At 42.1% G+C, this 18,249-nt stretch overlaps 1 protein-coding gene across 2 annotated transcripts in view; it reads right to left on the reverse strand.

The window, feature by feature from the left end:
- ETV5 (ETS variant transcription factor 5) overlaps window positions 1–18,249 on the reverse strand; it is a 56,718-nt gene that overhangs the window by 21,371 nt on the left and 17,098 nt on the right. For both annotated transcript variants that reach the window (XM_065877071.1, XM_065877072.1), the window contains exons 6-7: window positions 7,570–7,699; window positions 6,388–6,675 (exon numbers count right to left, since the gene is read on the reverse strand). In XM_065877071.1, coding sequence (XP_065733143.1) covers window positions 6,388–6,675; window positions 7,570–7,699 — 418 coding nt within the window. The remainder of the gene's footprint in view (window positions 1–6,387; window positions 6,676–7,569; window positions 7,700–18,249) is intronic.

An 18,249-nucleotide genomic window follows, 5' to 3' on the forward strand; every position in this document is an offset into this window, starting at 1 on the left:
TTTTGCGGTACGTGGGCCTCTCACTGTTGTGGCCTCTCCCGTTGCGGAGCACAGGCTCTGGACGCGCAGGCTCAGCGGCCATGGCTCACGGGCCCAGCCGCTGCGCGGCATGTGGGATCTTCCCGGACCGGGGCACGAACCCGTGTCCCCTGCATCGGCAGGCGGACTCTCAACCACTGTGCCACCAGGGAAGCCCCATAAAAGTGATTTTTGAAATAAAATTGTCATGGAAACATTTATTGAGTATTTTCCCTGTGCCAATGTGACTTCATCTAATTCACCCAATGATCTAGTATTTTCCCATTTTCAGATGAAGAAACCAAAGCTTAGAAAAGTTAAATGCCTGCCTGAGGTCACACAGATAGGAGAGACGTAAGTGAGAGAGCAGTGTATTCCAAAATTCTTAGATAGGAAGTAGCAGAGCTGGGATTCAATCTTAGGCTTTTAGTCTGTCCAACTCCAGAGCCATTGGCCTATACTATTTGTACAATTGTTTCTATAATTGTTTTTAAATACCCTCTTTCTGACATTTAAATAACAGTCATATAGTCCAGGCAGCTAGAAAACTCCCATATGTTTAGAAATCAAGAAATATCTATTTTAAGAACTCCAGGATTGAAGAAATAATAGAAAACACTTGGAACTGAATTTTTTAAATGCCACAAATCAGACCCTGTGGGATACAGCTAAAGCAGGACTTGGAAAGGGAGATCAAATAATTGATTGTCCCAACCATGATATTTTGAGGAGTGAAAAGGGAAGCTATTAGCAATTACTTTCATAAGCCATAAGTGACCCAGGAAAAACTGAATGTATGGTCACGCCAGCCTTAGGAGAACCTTTATTTGGTTATATGGTTATAGTATAAAGAAAGCTAAAAAAATTAATGAGCAAATCGTCCAACCAAAGAAGTTAGAAAAAACAGAATAAGCAAAGAAAATAGAGTAAAACATTTTAGTAGGAGCACAAATCAATGAAATAGAAAACATCCAACAGAAAGAATGAGCAAAGCCAGAGTTGATTTGTTGAAAAGATGAGTGATATAATCTGCTAAGATTAAGAAGGTCTAGAAAAATAGCATCAACAATGAAAAATGGATAAACAGATGCCATAGAGGTTGTTAAAAGAACATTACTAACAGCTTTATGCCAATTAATTTTAAAACTCGTAGAACAGAAAAATTCCTAGAAAAATTATTAAGTTCACTCAATTAAATAGGAATCCCCAGAGCAAGACCATAAAAGGTGAAGACACTGAAGCAACCAGTAATTTAAAAATCTTCCCACAAAGAAAACATCAGGCCCAAATGGTTTTACTGATAAATTCTTCCAAAAATTCAAGGAATGAAAACCCCCAAATTCACACGAGCTATTCTGGAATATGTAGAAAGGAGAATACCCTCTACTCATTTGGTGAGTATAACCTCAATGCTAAAACCCAACAAGGACAATATAAGAAAGAGAAAGTATACATTATTCTCAATCATAAATACAAATGCAGAAGTCCTAAATATATGCTGGAAAACCTAGCCCAGCAATGTATAAATGATAATATATAACAAATAATTTTGCCTTATCACAAGTATATGAGGTTGGCTTCATATAACTCAATGTAATTCATAACATTGAAAAATTAAAGGAGAAAATTTGTTTGATCCTCTCAATAGAGGCAGAAAAAGTGTTTGATAAGACTCAGTATGTAGTCATATTAAAAAATGTCAGTACAGGGGCTTCCCTGGTGGCACAGTGGTTGAGAGTCCGCCTGCCGATGCAGGGGACACGGGTTCGTGTCCCGGTCCGGGAAGGTCCCACATGCCACAGAGCGGCTGGGCCCGTGAGCCATGGCCGCTGAGCCCGCGCGTCCAGAGCCTGTGCTCCGCAACGGGAGAGGCCACAACGGTGAGAGGCCAAGTCAGTACACTAGGGAAAGAAGGAAATTTCCTTCAGCTTGATAAAAGGTAAAAAAGAAAAAACAAAACCAAAAGCAACCCCCACCCCCCCCAAAACCTATAGTAAACATGGGGAAATGCAGAAAACAAGCCTTTTTAAGATTCAGAACCAAAAAAAACACCCCATACTCGAACCATTAGAAGTACATTATTCAGTCCGTCAAAGAAGGTTCCATTAAGCACCTATGAAGCTCAGTTTTGGATCCTAAAGTGAATTTGTGCTGCCACACATAACACGCTGTTAACAGGAGTGCATGGAGAGGCATGCGTCAGCCAGGCTACAGGTGTGACTCACTGTCAAGTTCTTCCCTCTCTAAAAACTATGAAATATGAAGGACAAAAATGAATAGCAATTTATTAGGGATGGACTTTAAGAGAGGAAGTGGAAGCAAGAGAAAAACTTGCATATATTACATCTCTTAATCTAGCATCTTTAGGGAATAGTTTTCTATTAAATCACAATTCTAGAAAATGTAGGCTCATCCTTTAAGCTATGAAGTTTCGATCATAACCACTGAGGGAACCTTCTCAACCAGGCCATTCACTCCTTTAGATTGTGTGGCACACAACAGACCCTTTCTTGATGACTCTGGGGACTGGGTTCTGACTATCGATTTCAGTGTGATAGCCTATTGCGATACTGATGCCCTTAGGAAGCATCAAGAAGCAGAGGATTTTTCCACCATCAGGGGTATCTCCTTAAATTTTGTCTTTTCTTGAGTTTTTGCTTCTTGATGCCACGTTAAGTGCGACAGCAGTGTATTCCAAAATTCTTAGATGATGCTTTTCTTAGTGGAGCCTCTTCAGTTGAATTGTGGGGACTCAACTTGAGATGGAATGACAAATGGAATAGTAAAGATGAAAACGTATCTGGCCAGGACTATGGGCATAACATAGGAATATTTTCTAAGTTCCTCCACCCAGCACATGTAAACCTCGTAAACAGCACAGTGAAAACTCCTGTGAGAGTGGAAAAGCTGCATGAGAAGCACTTCTCCTCTTCAAGGAGCAGCTGCTCTTTAAGGATAAATGGAACATGTCTGAACATGCCAAATTACATGTTTTTTTTTCTCCTCCTTGAGGGGAGGAAATAACGAACATAAATCACGGCTTTCCAACACAGTATTTATCTTCTAAAAACGAATTTTGAGTTGTAAAGAATTATATACTAAGATTATACAAAACATTAAGAATGTACTCTTGATTGGATTATATTTTACTTGCTTAAAGTATAATCTTAGCAAACAATCGCTATCAATAAACATTGAAGACAAGATACTGAGCTAAATGTGGTCTAAAGAAAGGGGTCTAAGTCATGATTTTTTAAACCTGAAAGAGTTTGCTCTATTCAACTGAAGAAATAAGGCACTTTGGTGAGCAAAACAGAAAATATAGGTGTTACAATGTGGGCTTACCTAAGTGATGTGGGAATTAAGTAGGATTTTGTAGTTTAAGAGATGGATAAAGTTCTGGTAGTTTAGGAGATAAAGAGATGGATAAAATTCAAGGTCGAAATGGATTTCTCAAGGTCCCTTACTCAGCTTTCAGTAGATTGTTAGCAACCTCCCTCCCGCAAGCATAACCAAAATGGTGTACTTATATGTTAATGTTTTGGCTTCTAAATGTAGGACCCTGTATTTGGCTATGTGTCCTTTAGGAAGTCCTTTAGATGCTCTGAGGTCTGATTTTTTTTTCCTTATCTGTAAAATGGGTTTTTTTTTTTTTAACTCTGCCTTGGTTACAGAGCTGTTAAAAAAAAAAAAAAGCTCAAATAAGACTATATTTCCTTCTGTCCTGCAAAATATCACATTTCTGTTATGGGGTTAGTTTTGAAGCAATATTCCCTCTAATTTAAATTAAAAGTCAGCAAAGAACAAGCTACAGTTACAAACTAATCTGCCCCACTTTCAGGCAGGCATGAGTTATTGAATATGTAATTATTAAGCTTGTAATCATACATGACTACAACTCCTATTACTTTTACAAAATCAGACTAGGGATTTTAGTTTGTCTCATTTTCTGCACGCTATCCAGTATCTACAAGCAAAATCAATTGTCATGTTTTTGATGTATTCTGCATCACAGATATCAAATCTCATTAATAACAGACAAGGGCAATAAGAACAAAATTCAGAGTATTGGGTACTTGCTGCTTAAAAAGAAAAAAAAATGTGTTGGAGTAGGTGTGGGGGTAGAAGAGAGGGTGGCACCATGATGTCCCAAAGTGTGACAATAATATTTCCAGGTCCTGCCCCAGAACCACAACTCCATCTCTGGGGTAGAGCAAGAAATCTGCATTATTAATAGCCCCCCATGGGGACTCCTGCACCCTCAGCTTGGAGACTATAGTGGTCTGGGGTAGAAGCCTAAGCACCCAGTCTTGCTTGTATTTCACCTCTCCAGGCGCCTGCCCTTCACCCCAATTCTCTCAAGGATCTCTATCACTCCTGTGTGTGTGAGGTCTTTTTATTTCAGACCCACCATTCCTAAAGGCAGAGAGTAAGGTGAAGTGAGTGCAAGGTGGACAAGCAGATTTCAGGGAGGAATCACCCCTCAAAAGAAATACCTACTTTCTGGCTCCTGCCTTTGGACACCTGAGGACAGACACTCAAATCTCAGGGATCAAATGTCCTCCTTTTGGGAGGAGGCAAACCTACTTCATCACTGAGACTAAGGCTCCCTGCCTGCCAGGGCTGCAAGGGGATGAATAACCACAGCAGAACTAGGGGATTTCTCCCCCAGTTTAGTTAGCCATTGACACCATCTATTTACACAGGTCCCTGGATAAGAAACAGAGATTGGGAGGAAACAGGAATAAAACAGACTCAACACGAAGTAATTTTCCTTTCTATATGGTGTAATAAAGATAAAGTCTGCTAATTATTTCAAATACCAAACATATACCCCACCCCAACCCTCCTCTTCAATTAATAATCCCTGCAGAAAATCAGAAAGATACTGTTTAAAAACATAAAACCAGAAAAATTATTGAAATAAAAATGGCATCCAGGCTCGAGTTCACAAGCTTGCAGGCCTAAGGGTGATTCTGCCCACAGAGAGGTTTTGTTTAGTCTGCAGAGTGTTACCGCTGTTTTAAATGAGTTAGTTGCCAGCTTAAAACAAAACAAAAAAACCTCAAACAAACCTGGAATTTCTACATAAAAATCCAAATTTTGAAAAACTATAAGACTATTAATACAAGGCAAGAACTAGCAAAAGCTTCATGGTAGCTGCCTCCTTTAGATGAGCTCCCTGTGGAAACCAAGGCCCACCACCGAGCCAGCCCCCAGTCAACACTCTCCCCTCAGGCCTCGTATATTACTGGCGTTTGTGGCCCCCTGGCTTCAGCAGGTGAATAAACACTAACCAGACAAGTTATATAGTTCTTTATGGTGACTTTCACAGCAAAGGGGGAAGGGAGTTGGAACCAGACAAGAGCGCTTGCTTTTCTGCATTTCATCTAGAAATAAAGAAAGAGACCTCCAATTAAATACCGGCAGGCATCTGGGTTGGACCAGGCCGGGGGAAGAAACACTCATACATCCTTCCTCTCCTGTCCTCTCCCCTACACCCACCTATGCAGAGCAAGAAAGACAGAAAGGACAAACAATGGTCACCACCTGGCAGCCCTTGGTAACCACAGACAACTACCCCCTATGTTATCTCCTCATCCCAGGGGGACTTGAAATAAAAAAAAGACAGGTCCGCAGAATATCCTGTATAAAGGAAGGTGACAAGCATTCAAAGTTCTAGAATACTGCAGATAATGGACTTTGAAGGCTGGGACCTAAGAGGTTAAGTTTGGTGTTTGCAGAGTAGATTCCTTTTACATCTTAGTTTTTCTGAGAATGAATGACTTCAGACAAGTTATTCCTGATGCCTCAATTTCCTTATTAAGAATGTAGAACTACCTGGAGTGAAGTCGAGATCTCTATCTCAAAAGTGAAAAATTATAAATAAGGTCCTTGGGTAATCCCCTACTGTAAAAATGTGTTAAAAATCAAATGAGTAATAATACCTCCTATAACTCAGCAATCTTCCCTAATATGTAAGTAAAATGGTAATAAAATATTTATGGGTAGGATAAACCAAAGTGCCATTCTAGCAGGCAGCATCCAATGAGGAGCCATGGTCAACGGACTGTGCATCCTGAGCAGGCCCCTCTTCCTCTGCCTCTGCCATGGGGAAAGTACCAGCTACCTCTCCCCTACCTACCTCACAAGGACGCTGTAATGTCTATAACCCATGTGCAGTACCTCAGGTACAGGGTGATATATAAACAGGTCCTATTCATATTATTAGTAGTAACATCACAAGATGCCTCAATGGAATGAGATCTTTATAGGTACCTGGTAAATATGACGAACTGCTTCCCCGCTTCCTGGGAGGTAAAGGGGAGGGGGAAGGAGGCAGTAAAGGAAGCCCAGATAGGCACCCACCTCTGTTCTGATGGATACTGGTTTTCAGGCATCATCTTTGGCATCTGCAGGGGCTGATGTGGCGGCCGGGGGACCGCAAAGGTTTGCTGCTGCGGTCCAGGTTCTGGAAGTGAATGAGGGCTGGGGGTGGGGCCCACACCTGGTACTGGGCCAGCTGCAGGGGCATGTGCCGAGGTGGGCAGAGTTGCCTGAGGTGGGGGAAATAGGGAATTCTGATGGGTAGGCGACAGGGGGGTGGTAGGAGGGGTTAATGGCTTGAACCCAGAGGGAGGCTTCCTATCATAGGCACTGTAAACAGAAAAAGAGAAGGAACCATTTAGCTGCAATGAAGCCATTAGCATGGTCACCAGGTCCAGCTTGCAGCCCACGGTTGCCAGGAAATGACAGCATTAACATAGTTAAATTGCTGGCAGCCCGAGGGAATATTTGTACCCCTGCAAAGTGACAAACACACTGCGTCACAGGGACTTGTTTAACACTTCTAGTGATTCTTCTCAAAGATAATTTTAGCCTCTGCTTCCGGTTTCCTTTTTCCCCTTTTCTAAAAGAATTCTCCATGTATGCGTGGGCAGGGGTGGACAGATGAGGGGAGAAAGTATGCCTTGGGAGGAGTTTTCTGGCCCCCCTCTCCAAGAATTCCAGGGTTCCCAGGAATTAGATTCTTTATTGAAGATGAATTTCTGCTGTAACATCACTTAACAACTCTTCTCCTCCCCCTTTCAGGCAGGCCTGTGTTTATCTTCCAGAGCAAAGAATGATTTAAAATTAAAGCTTCATTCCTGGGGCCTGGATATTCTTAAGTAAAGGGCACAAGCATGGGGACTTTTTCATATATTCTGATTTGAAGATTACTTCTTTGGTGCTTAAAGTTCACATTAACATATGATAGACATGGAGAAGCATATATTCCCTCCCTCGAAGCCACAGATCAAATATCCCAGCATTCAAGGTTCTTTCCCTTAGGAGGGCTCAGTACCCCATGAACTCAGTCCCCCCCGAGAGCCGATTTAACAGTTCTGCATTTTACGTGCAGACAAAGCCACATTTGGACTGGCTACACCTAGAGGATCATTACACTGCCATGAAAGATGGGGTGCGCTACACTGAGCATCTGCTGAGTAATACTGTAAGCAATCAGCGTGCTGGCCACTTCCTGGCCAGCCTTCCTCTGGCTCCACTTACCAATAGTTGTAGAGGCACTTTTCTCCATAATTAGCACCGAGAGCCTGTTCATGGCTACAGGACGACAGCTCAGAGGAGGGGCTGTGCAGCTCCCGTTTGATCTTGGTTGGAGGTGGGGCATGAAGCACCACTAAAATCAGAAGAGGGATGAGGGAGGAACAGAGGACAGCTGATTAACAGGGAGCACAATGCTTCCTTCTGCAAACCCTATACTAGCTGATTGTTCTTGAAACTCGTGTCAAATCACATGCCAGAGAAAGCCCAACCCTTAACACAGAGCCTACCATCTAAAACCAATGAAACGTTCTTTAAAGTCAGAAATCATCATCTGACACTTTACATTAGCCAAGTCTGTTTTCACCAAACTTCTTTGGCGTTGGGTCTGCTTCCTAGCAGCTCTGAGGCCCTTAAAGAACCTGTAGGTGATGTTTCTTCAAGAAAAATGCAGGTGTGATAGAACAACAAGGATTGCAGATAAGAACAATTTTGTTTCTGAAAAGGACAAAACAACACCCAAAAGATACTGGTAGACATTACACGTTAGCTTATCAAAGGCTCAAAATTCCTGTGGCAAAATACAGAGGCATATATACAAATTAAATATACGACTTTCAAAAAAACACATGATTTTTCAAAGTCCTTCCTCAAGCAACTAAATATTAGCTCTGAGTAAGAAATATGCAACTTTAGGGGTATTTCAAAATTTTTAAAAGCAAAGGAATACAACGATGGACCAAACCACAACCGAGGAGAGGTTAACTGCATACTTCTCCAGGAGGAGGCCTGGAAACCTCTGTGCTCGTGTCAGCTCCATGCGTCTCCTAGTACCCGGCCACGAAGGGCAGGCTCTCATAACCAATCCTTTCACAGATGGTGCCAATTACTTTTCCTAAATTGATAGCATACAGAGCTGTTGCTTTATGTTTAGAAGTCGACTGCACATTCCATACGTGATTCTGAGAGGGCAGAGGAGTAAGAGTTTTTCAAACCAAGGTGACCTACATGCAGTGGCAAAACCCAACCAGTTTTGTCTTTTCTGCCGTATCTAGGAGCTAACTCATTTTAGACAGGGCGTTTTACCCAAAGTAGAAGGGCAAACTCTAAAGATGCTGCATCGTAAGAGTTGTCTTCTAGCTACGGGCTAGCATTGCTACTCTCTGTCCAGCATCTGGGAAGGAGAGGGAGGGGAACGAGTTAAGCTTTCCTGCCAGCTGTTCTCCACTGGATCCAAATTCTCATTAAATAGCTAACAGAGCTTAGTGCTCTGGTGACCCACTGAAGTTTTCCGTTCCATTCAATCTTTACTTCTAAGCCATCTTCCAGGAGATTGGTTTTCTTAGTGATTCTATTAGGGAGAATTAGCTAAAGGATCATCCCTTTCCTGTCTGGTAAGACTGAACAATCTTCCCACCAACTGGTTTCTCAGGTGCCTCCTCCAACCCCTGAATTCTGGACTCAGAAGTGAACAAATGAGACTGAGGACTAGATCACAGATGACAAGTTTATAAAGCAAAGTCCTGCCAGGGACTGACTGGCAAGGGCAGGTTTTCATTATTCCTTTTCTACATAATGCCAACTGCTTTTCCCGAACATGCAAAGTAAGTTCAGAACTGGCAGATTATATTTAGAAGTCATTAGAGTCTCTCTTGTGATTTTTTGATGGTGACATCATGGCAGCCAACCCTCAATTGCTATCAAATGTTTTCAGACATTCAGACACAGAAAATGGCTAAGCTTGTTGTTGTTAGAATGTTGTTAGTAAACGAGAAGGGAGAATCGACGACTTGACACAGAAAACCATTTCTCCAAAGCAGTGGATGCTCTGGTGGTTCACGGCACTGCCCCTGTGTCATTGCTTCTCCTCTTACCAGTCTTCTGCCATAAAAGTTTTGGCAAGGTAATGAGGGAAAGTGATGATGCCCCAGCGTAAACAGAAGTTACATGTCCTGGAAAGTACTTTTCTGACTTTATCTAAAGAAAATCATTTATAATCACTGTTTTACCGAAGTTTGGAGAGTAAACAAGTTATGGCATGATTCGATTTTCTCACTTCAGGTTTTAGAAATGTTTTGACATTTTCACAATATTGTTATAAAAGTTACCAGCTCTGCTGACAGGACTAACACCAGAGGGTAAACCAAAGCTTCCCAGAAAGCAAACTTTCATAATGTCTTCAGGAATAGTATTTACCCATTTGGAAAGAGAATCTAAGCTTTTGGCTAACTGGATGTCCTGATTCCCTCAAATCTACACAGTATCTTAGTGTGTACTACACCGTTTTGGCTTTTGATTGTATGGTATCTTCCACCACACCAAACTGTCCTATACCTGGAATCTTATGTTCTCTAACCAAAGGAGGAGCTCAAGAAATAGCTGATGAGTGCTACGGTCCGAATGTTTGTGACCCCCAAGATTCATATGTTGAAATCCTAATGCCCTATGTGATATTAGGGGGAGGGGCTTTGGGGAGGTGATTAGGTCACAAGGGCACAGCTATCTGAGGACACAAGTCTGTGACCTGGAGGCGAGCCCTCACCCAACCATGCTGGCACCATGATCTCAAACTTCCAGCCTCCAGAACAGTGAGAAATAAATTTCTTTTGTTTTGTTAGCTCCCCAGTCTGTGGTACTATAGCAGCCTGAATCAACTACGATAATAAGTGATTGAATGGGTTATATTTCCAATTAGTTCTTAACCCTGAAGGCAGGGACCACATTTACCCTTCAAGGCTAGACACGATGTTAGTCATAAATATTCTTTCCCTCAGGAATCAACCATTCGAAGGAGGGAGAGGAGAGTGGTACAGAGCAGGAGCGAGAATTAGAAGTTTCACAGATCACTGACAGGAAAGCCAGTAGGGCCCCTGTGAGGGGTTACGACGAAGGCTTGGTCTCCAAAGGGACTGCTGGGCCAGAGGATGTATGAAGGTGCCTGACGGTGGTATGCACTAGTCAGAGCTAGTCGTGTATTTTAAGCAGGAACTTAGAAGTCCAAGGAATGCTCCTTGCTTTCAGCCTGTTCCCTCTTTGTAAAATGAGATATATGATGCTGCCTTCAGAAATAAAGAAAATGGCACAGCACCTTGCAGATGGTGCTATGATGTTGTATAATTATACACTGTGCTTTCAAAAACAGAGTATTTACCTTCGCGTGGGCAACTTACTAAACGATGACAGAGACTGAGGACTATAAATCACGGCAATGAATTGCAATTAAAAGAGGAGCATAGAGCTTCCCTGGTGGCGCAGTGGTTCAGAGTCCGCCTGCCGATGCAGGGGACACGGGTTCGTGCCCCGGTCCGGGAAGATCCCACATGCTGCGGAGCGGCTGGGCCCGTGAGCCATGGCCGCTGAGCCTGCGCGTCCAGAGCCTGTGCTCCGCAACGGGAGAGGCCACAACAGTGAGAGGCCCGCATACCGTAAAAAACGACACACAAAAACAAAGAGGAGCATGAACTCCTTAGGAAGTTTGAAAAGAGATGCTACTTGACTATTTGAGTTGATAAACATTTTCTACAGTTAGAAAATTTGAGCTTAAGCTCAGTTATAGAAGATGGGCCCATAAAGCCAACAGTGCCCTGAGAACAATTCCTGACAAACGTGGGCCGCCTTCCTTGTAAAAATTTCTTTCATTCATTCATCCAATCATTCATTTATTGAACATCTTCCATGGGTCAGGCATCCTGAAGGTGTTGGGGATACGACAGTAAACAAAACAGACATGGCAGTCCTTTCTTCAGGGCATGCATAATTTAGTGAGAGGTCTGACTTTTAGCATCTTCCCACAGGTGTAATTAGAGTTGGACTGGGGCCTCACGATCCACTTAATTCAGGCCCTTACATTTAGCGATAAGGACCCTGAGGCCCAGAGGAGTTAAAGGAATTGCTCAAGGTCTTGGAGCTTCTGATATTGGAGGGGAAAGGAGGCAAGAGCCCCCCACTGTCATTTCAGTGATCTACCACTTTGACAGCAATGGGAGATACTGCACTCACCCACTTTGTACATCAAAAATAGAGGACATAGACTTTGTTTTCAATGAAAACAACAAAAATACCACATTACATCTGGTTGAGAGAAAGTGCTCTAGAACAAAGGAACAATGGATAAGAACTAACACCTCTGGAAAAGAACCAGGTAGACCAAGAGAGAGGGAGCCAGACAGATCCCTTATCATTGGCTTTGGCCAGTTTGTTTATATACATTATTTTATTCAATCTTCCCAGCCCAGTGAGAAAGCTACTTTCACTGTCTCCATTTTAGAGATGAGAAGATCAAGAATCAAAAGGTAAGTAATCCGCCACAGTCTCACAGCTATAAGTGATCAGGATACTGTCCCAAACAGTTGCTAGTCATTCCATCACATTGCTTCCCAGAGGGAATCTGAGAGAAAAAGATTACATCAAAAAGGGATTAAAAAAAAAAAAAAAAAGGGATTAAAAGAAATACAGAAAGAGGTCGAGAAAGAAGACAACACCAGAGAAGAAGATGAAGGAATACTATTTGCCAATTATCAGGGTCTGTGTCCTCATGTTTACTCTGCACTCGCCAGCTGGAGGCACACCTGATACACCTGAATCCACTCAAGGGCTTACACCTTCCCCATCTCTAGGCCACCAAAATACCCAGGATCCCTGCCTCACTCCTACTGGCAACTAACATCTCTTGACTCCAGTGGCCTCTACTTCTTACAGTCCTTGCCTCCCAACCTAGTATTTCATCTAGAAGATCTCATTCTCCCTTCTATATCCTGCTGATCAAAATCTTCTCATTCAGATAGCTGCAGGCACTTTGGAAGGCCTGGCATCTTCTACAGTCAGTCACTGATCAGCCAGATGCCACACTGTTGCCATGGATACCATCTCACACCCCAAATGCCCCACCCCTCCTGAAACTGCTTCTTGACATTCCCTCTTAATGCCACCTCTGAGGCAAGAACACTTTGAGTGAGCTGTCTGGACCCCTATTTGACTATAAGAACTTTGTTAAGGATCCATGCACAAATATATGAGAGTCTCTGCTTGTCAAGGGTAGGAAAGACAAGGTGGCTGGCTGACAAGATCTAAGTCCGTATCTGTGGGCATGCATTACAAAGTACAATGTGCTGCTTTGTAGACCATCATAATACCATCTAAAATTTAGATACGATGTTCACAGATCAACCAACTTAACTTCACAGTTGCTTTTCTTACTAGGGAACTCCTTGGAATATTTTTCTATCTGACACAGTGATCAAAAATCAAGCCTGATCCTAGCCAGTGCAGTAAGTTAAGAAAAATGAATAAAAGGCAAAAAGAGTAGAAAGAAAAATATAACTCTCATTATTCACAGATGGCCTGGTTGGGTACACAGAAAATGTTAAAGAATCCACAAAGTATAATAATCAATAAGCTAATTTACCAAGATCATTGGCTATAAGACCAATACATAAAAAGAACGATTTATATACACAGTAACTAAAACAATGTGACATTCAAAAAATACATTTACAATAGCAACAGATAACATCAAATACCTAGGAACACACCTAATAAAAGACATGCAAGATATCTAAACTGAAAACTATAAAACCCTGAGGAAAATCAAAGAACTCTCAATAAATGAAGAATATATTATGTTCATAGGTTGGAAGGTTGATACTGTAAAGATATCAGTTCTTCCCAAATTTATGTATAGGCTCAATGTAATCTCAAACAAAATTTCAATACTACACAGAAATAAGAATGAAGAAATTACAATCACACTTAACAACACAGGCTCATAAATAAAAGCCAGACACAACAAAAAAAGCCAGACACTACATAAGCCCATTTACAATAACATTCAGAAGGAAACAAAATTACTCTACAGTGTTTAAAGTCAGGATGGAGGTTACTCCTGAGTCTGGGGGTGGTGCCTGTTCAGGGAGCACATGGAGTCTCCTTGTATTTTGATAAGTTCTAGGTCTTGATCTAAAGGCTTATACAGTATAAAAATGTATCAAGCTGTACTCTTATGATTGCTATGTGTTATTTCAATTGTTCCTATTTAAAAAAAAAAAACAGAGCCCTGTCCTGGTCAAATAGCATCACTGAGTTAATACTAAGATTTCTCAAACTTTAGAAAATCTTCCTTCTGTGATGGTGTAGAAGCAGTCTTTCAAAAAGATATAACCCAACTGTTTCAAAATAGAAAAAAAAAATAGACAAATTAGTCTATTCAAGAGAAATAATAATTCCCTCTGCTGACAAAATCTGTTTCCTGCCCACAAGTACAGGCCTGTGGATTCTGTCCAAGGCAGCTACCCCATGCCAGTGCTGGCAGTGAACTTCACTATTACAGCACAGAGGATCAAAACAAAGGAAAACACTTTTGTTGAATGTTATGATGCACGACAGTTTGAGTCAAAAGGAATTTTTTTCAGAAAGACAAAAACCACCTTGTCTAATAATAAGCCTTTCCTTTGGTGTTTCGTGATCATCAAAATTTCAATTTGCCACAGCCTTTGTTGTGAATACATACAGCGTTTATGTAGTCACTGAGTGTTAAAGAAATTGCCAGTCAGTTATACTGCGGTCTGCGCGGGAGAGAGACTAAGACCATCCTACTTCTCCTCCATCACACACAGGCTCTGCCTGCTTTCTGTTGGGTGCCGCCGTTCTGATTTTGTTTTGGGGTTTTCCTCTCCACCTTCTTCAGTTTCATTACTTGCATCTGGAACAGACTCATCTTTCCCAAATCAGCTGTGCAGGCATGACCTCAGGATAGGACCTTATTTGGTCACGACTGACAGGGACTATCTTCTTACCATACATGGAAGGTTGACCAGAACACCAACACCTGCCTCCAAATGGCATGTCCATGAGGCTATGTTCCAGGTGGCCAGCCCATGTATCCAGAGCCGCTCACAGCACTCGTGAACAAATGTGGTGTGGATGTACACAGTCATGGCTGAGAGACTTCTCAGGATTCCAGAGCCAAAATCCTAAAGGGAAGGTCCATTCCTAAGCTTACTACTCCCTGTGCCACCAGCTTTGGGTCACTGTTCCTGTCTTAGGCCACTACCATCCTGCTTCATTTCCCTCCATAGTATGGAATACATACTGTTTAGTTCAAGAATGATGGTGGTGGGGTTTCCCTGGTGGTGCAGTGGTTGAGAGTCTGCCTGCCGATGCAGGGGACGCGGATTCGTGCCCCGGTCCGGGAAGATCCCATATGCCGCGGAGTGGCTGGGCCCGTGAGCCATGGCCACTGAGCCTGCGCGTCTGGAGCCTGTGCTCCGCAACGGGAGAGGCCATGGCAGTGAGAGGCCCGCGTACCGCAAAAAAAAAAAAAAAGAATGATGGTGGGGGGAAGCCCGAGACACCTGCCTGTACTGCTCTTTGACTGTGGCTGTCAGTAGAACTCAAGGAAAGAGGGCAGAGGGACATATGAACTTAAAAATGACACTGGCAAAACAGAAATGCAAAAGCCGTCTGGAAGGAGCAGGTGTGGCCTCTTCTCCCCTGATGACTCTTAACTTGTCAGGGTACCCAGTTGGCAAAGACCAGAGGGCTTTAAGTCACCAGGTGCAGTGTCCCTTGAGTTCTGTGCACAACAAAACCAAAAGGCTTACTTTCCAACATACTTCTACCTTTCCTTAGTGCAGGCCTGTTTTGGACAAATTCTGAGACAAAACATAGATAGCTAGTGAGTAAGAAAAAAGGGGTAGGCAGGCTGAGGCTTACTTTAAGTTCTACCATACTACTAGAAGGGGTCAGAAATATGTCTTTATTTTAGGCCTGAGTAGATTAGAAATTCATTTCAAGCATAAAATATATTCCTAATCTCAATATTCTTTGCAATTGCTATAGCAAATGACAAGGACAGGAGATAATACCCTGTTCTGGGAACCAAAGAGGTTTAAGGGAGATGAGATAAGTGGACATGTTCTGGCACATAAAAAAAGTATCTGGAAAAGGAGATGCCTTTTAGATTTCTAAACCAAATAAGAGACATGCTCAAACCCATTTGAATGGATGGTTAACATTGATTTTGCCTGGAGACAGTTTCCAAAAATAAAAATTTGAAATGTTATCAAATTTAGTTAAGGGGCACAAGTACTCAAAGCAGAATTGGTGGAGATCTGGGGGACGGTGCCATCTTCTTTAATATCTGATACAGCTAACCTTTGTAAACATAAATTCAAAAATTGAATACAGCAAAAAATCATCCATAAATAGTAAAATCAACTATTTAGTAAGCTTTGCTAAAAAATTGTAATGAATCCCTCAAAAGCCCTCTCCTTTTGAGGGATTCATTTACTTAGTTACATGCATGTTTAGTTCTCTCCAGGAACTAAACATGCATGTAACTAAGTAAACATGCACAGTCTCTCTCCATCTGACTCACTCTGTTCTTCTACCAGTGTTTAGAGGTCAACATTATAACATGGATATGAGAGGTGAGAAAACACAGGGAATTTCCAGGCCTAAGGTCAGCATTTCTGTATGTTGTTTGCATTTCTACATATCCTTTAAAAATGTACCCTAAAAAAGTCAACAACTACGAAACAACTGGCCAGGACCCTTCAAAAAAAGTCCGTTTTTATTTTTTAATCTGTATTGGAGTATAATTGCTTCACAGTACTGTGTTAGTTTCTGTTGCACAACAAAGCGAATCAGGCATAGGCATACACGTCCCCATATCCCCTTCCTCTTGAGCCTCCCCTCCCATCCTCCCTATCCTACCCGCCTCTAGGTCATCGCAAAGCACGGAGCAGATCTCCCCGTGCTATGCTGCTGCTTCCCACCAGCCAACTATTTTACATTCAGTAGTGTATATATGTCGATGCTACTCTCACTTCGCCCCAGCTTTGCCCTCCCACCCCATGTCAAGTCCATTTTCTATGTCTACCTCTTTATTCCTGCCCTGCAACTAGGTTCATCAGTACCGTTTTTTTTTTTTTTTGGTACGCAGGCCTCTCAGTGTTGTGGCCTCTCCCATTGCGGAGCACAGGCTTCGGACACGCAGGCTCAGTGGCCATGGCTCACGGGCCTAGCCGCTCCGTGGCATGTGGGATCTTCCCGGACCGGGGCATGAACCCGTGTCCCCTGCATCGGCAGGCGGACTCTCAACCACTGCGCCACCAGGGAAGCCCAGTACCGTTTTGTTTTTTTCTTTTTTTAGATTCCATATATATGCGTTAGCATACGGTATTTGTTTTTCTCTTTCTGACTTACTTCACTCTGTATAACAGACTCTAGGTCCATCCACCTCATTACAAATAACTCAATTTCATTTCTTAAAAAAGGTCAGTGTTATTGGGGGGAGGCGGCAAGGTAGGCAGATTGTTATAGATTGAAGATAAAAGAGGCATAACAATAAACATAATGTATGATTCTTAATCAAATCCTATATCAATAACAATGTCAATATCAGTTATAAAAGACAGCTGGGGAATATTACTGAATAAAAGTTAATTTTCTTGACTATGTAGAAGAATGTCCTTCGGAGATGCACGCTAAAGTATCTGGGGGTGAAATGTCATAATGCCTGCAACTTACTTTCCAATAACTTGGAAAAAAATATATCTATACACAGAGAAATGAAGTAAATGTAGCAATATGTTTTAAAAATAAATCGATAAAACGGCTATTATATCTCATCTCCTCCAAGATACTTGGAGAAAAAAATTATCTTATGGTTGACTAACAGGTCAGTAGACGTGCTAAGAACTTCAAAACCATGCATTTACACACGACGGAAGTCACCCCTAGCCTATTACCAAACTGGAAGGAGACTGCCCTGTTTATACCGTACCTTTACCATGTTTGGATAATATAGCCCTGGGAATCTAAAATTACACAAGGACAAATGTTGTCATACTCTTAACATCTAAGCCAGTGATTCTCAAATATGTTTTTGGCCCTGGCCCACTTAGAAAGGAGAAGGGAACACCCAAGAGAGGGCAAAATTAAAACTGCCACTGCTATCACCATGACTACTGCCCAGTGCCACCTCTACTATGGCCTGGGTAAAAAGACAGCAATTACACAAGTACAAAATATTAACAAAAGTAGAATTGATCAGTAGTTCCATATACATATTAATACACATATAACAGGAACTAAAACATAAGCTCAACTCAAGATCACAAAGCATTTTTGGAAGAAAAAAAATGGAGAATGTCCACTCCTTGTGAATGTATATGCACAACAGATTTAGAACACTACCGGAACAGATGAACAACTCATTAGATTTCATCCCGAGTCCTCAGAAGGGCACAATGCAGCCATCATCAAGCTGTGAAGGCTGGCAGAATTAAAAGGAATTAAAGTTCTCTTCCTCGAGGTTCTCCTTCATTCTTCCCTCCAAGTAGCTGGTTTGGCTCCTTCTGCCCATAAAGCCTGAGCAGGGCCAGGGCCAGGAGAGGAAGCTTGAAATGGGTTGCCTGGACTTTTGGTGCCCTGAGCCTTGAGGAAAAAGGCACAAGAGTTTCTGGGAGCTACAACTGGTCCAACCTAGCTTATTAGGCTAAGAGATCAGAAAGGAGTGTGGAGCTGGAGACCTAAATTGTGTTCAAGTTTGTTGGTTTGGAGAATCCCCTGTGCATTTACATTTTGGGAATCAAGAATGGCAGCAGGACTCTGGTACGGAAACAGGCTTTCCACATAACTCATGGGAAATATGATAAACATCTGGTACAGCCAACATCTGGGTGA

This window comes from Phocoena phocoena, chromosome 4 (assembly GCF_963924675.1).
Source record: "Phocoena phocoena chromosome 4, mPhoPho1.1, whole genome shotgun sequence".
In the NCBI taxonomy this organism is placed as follows: Eukaryota; Metazoa; Chordata; class Mammalia; order Artiodactyla; family Phocoenidae; genus Phocoena; species Phocoena phocoena.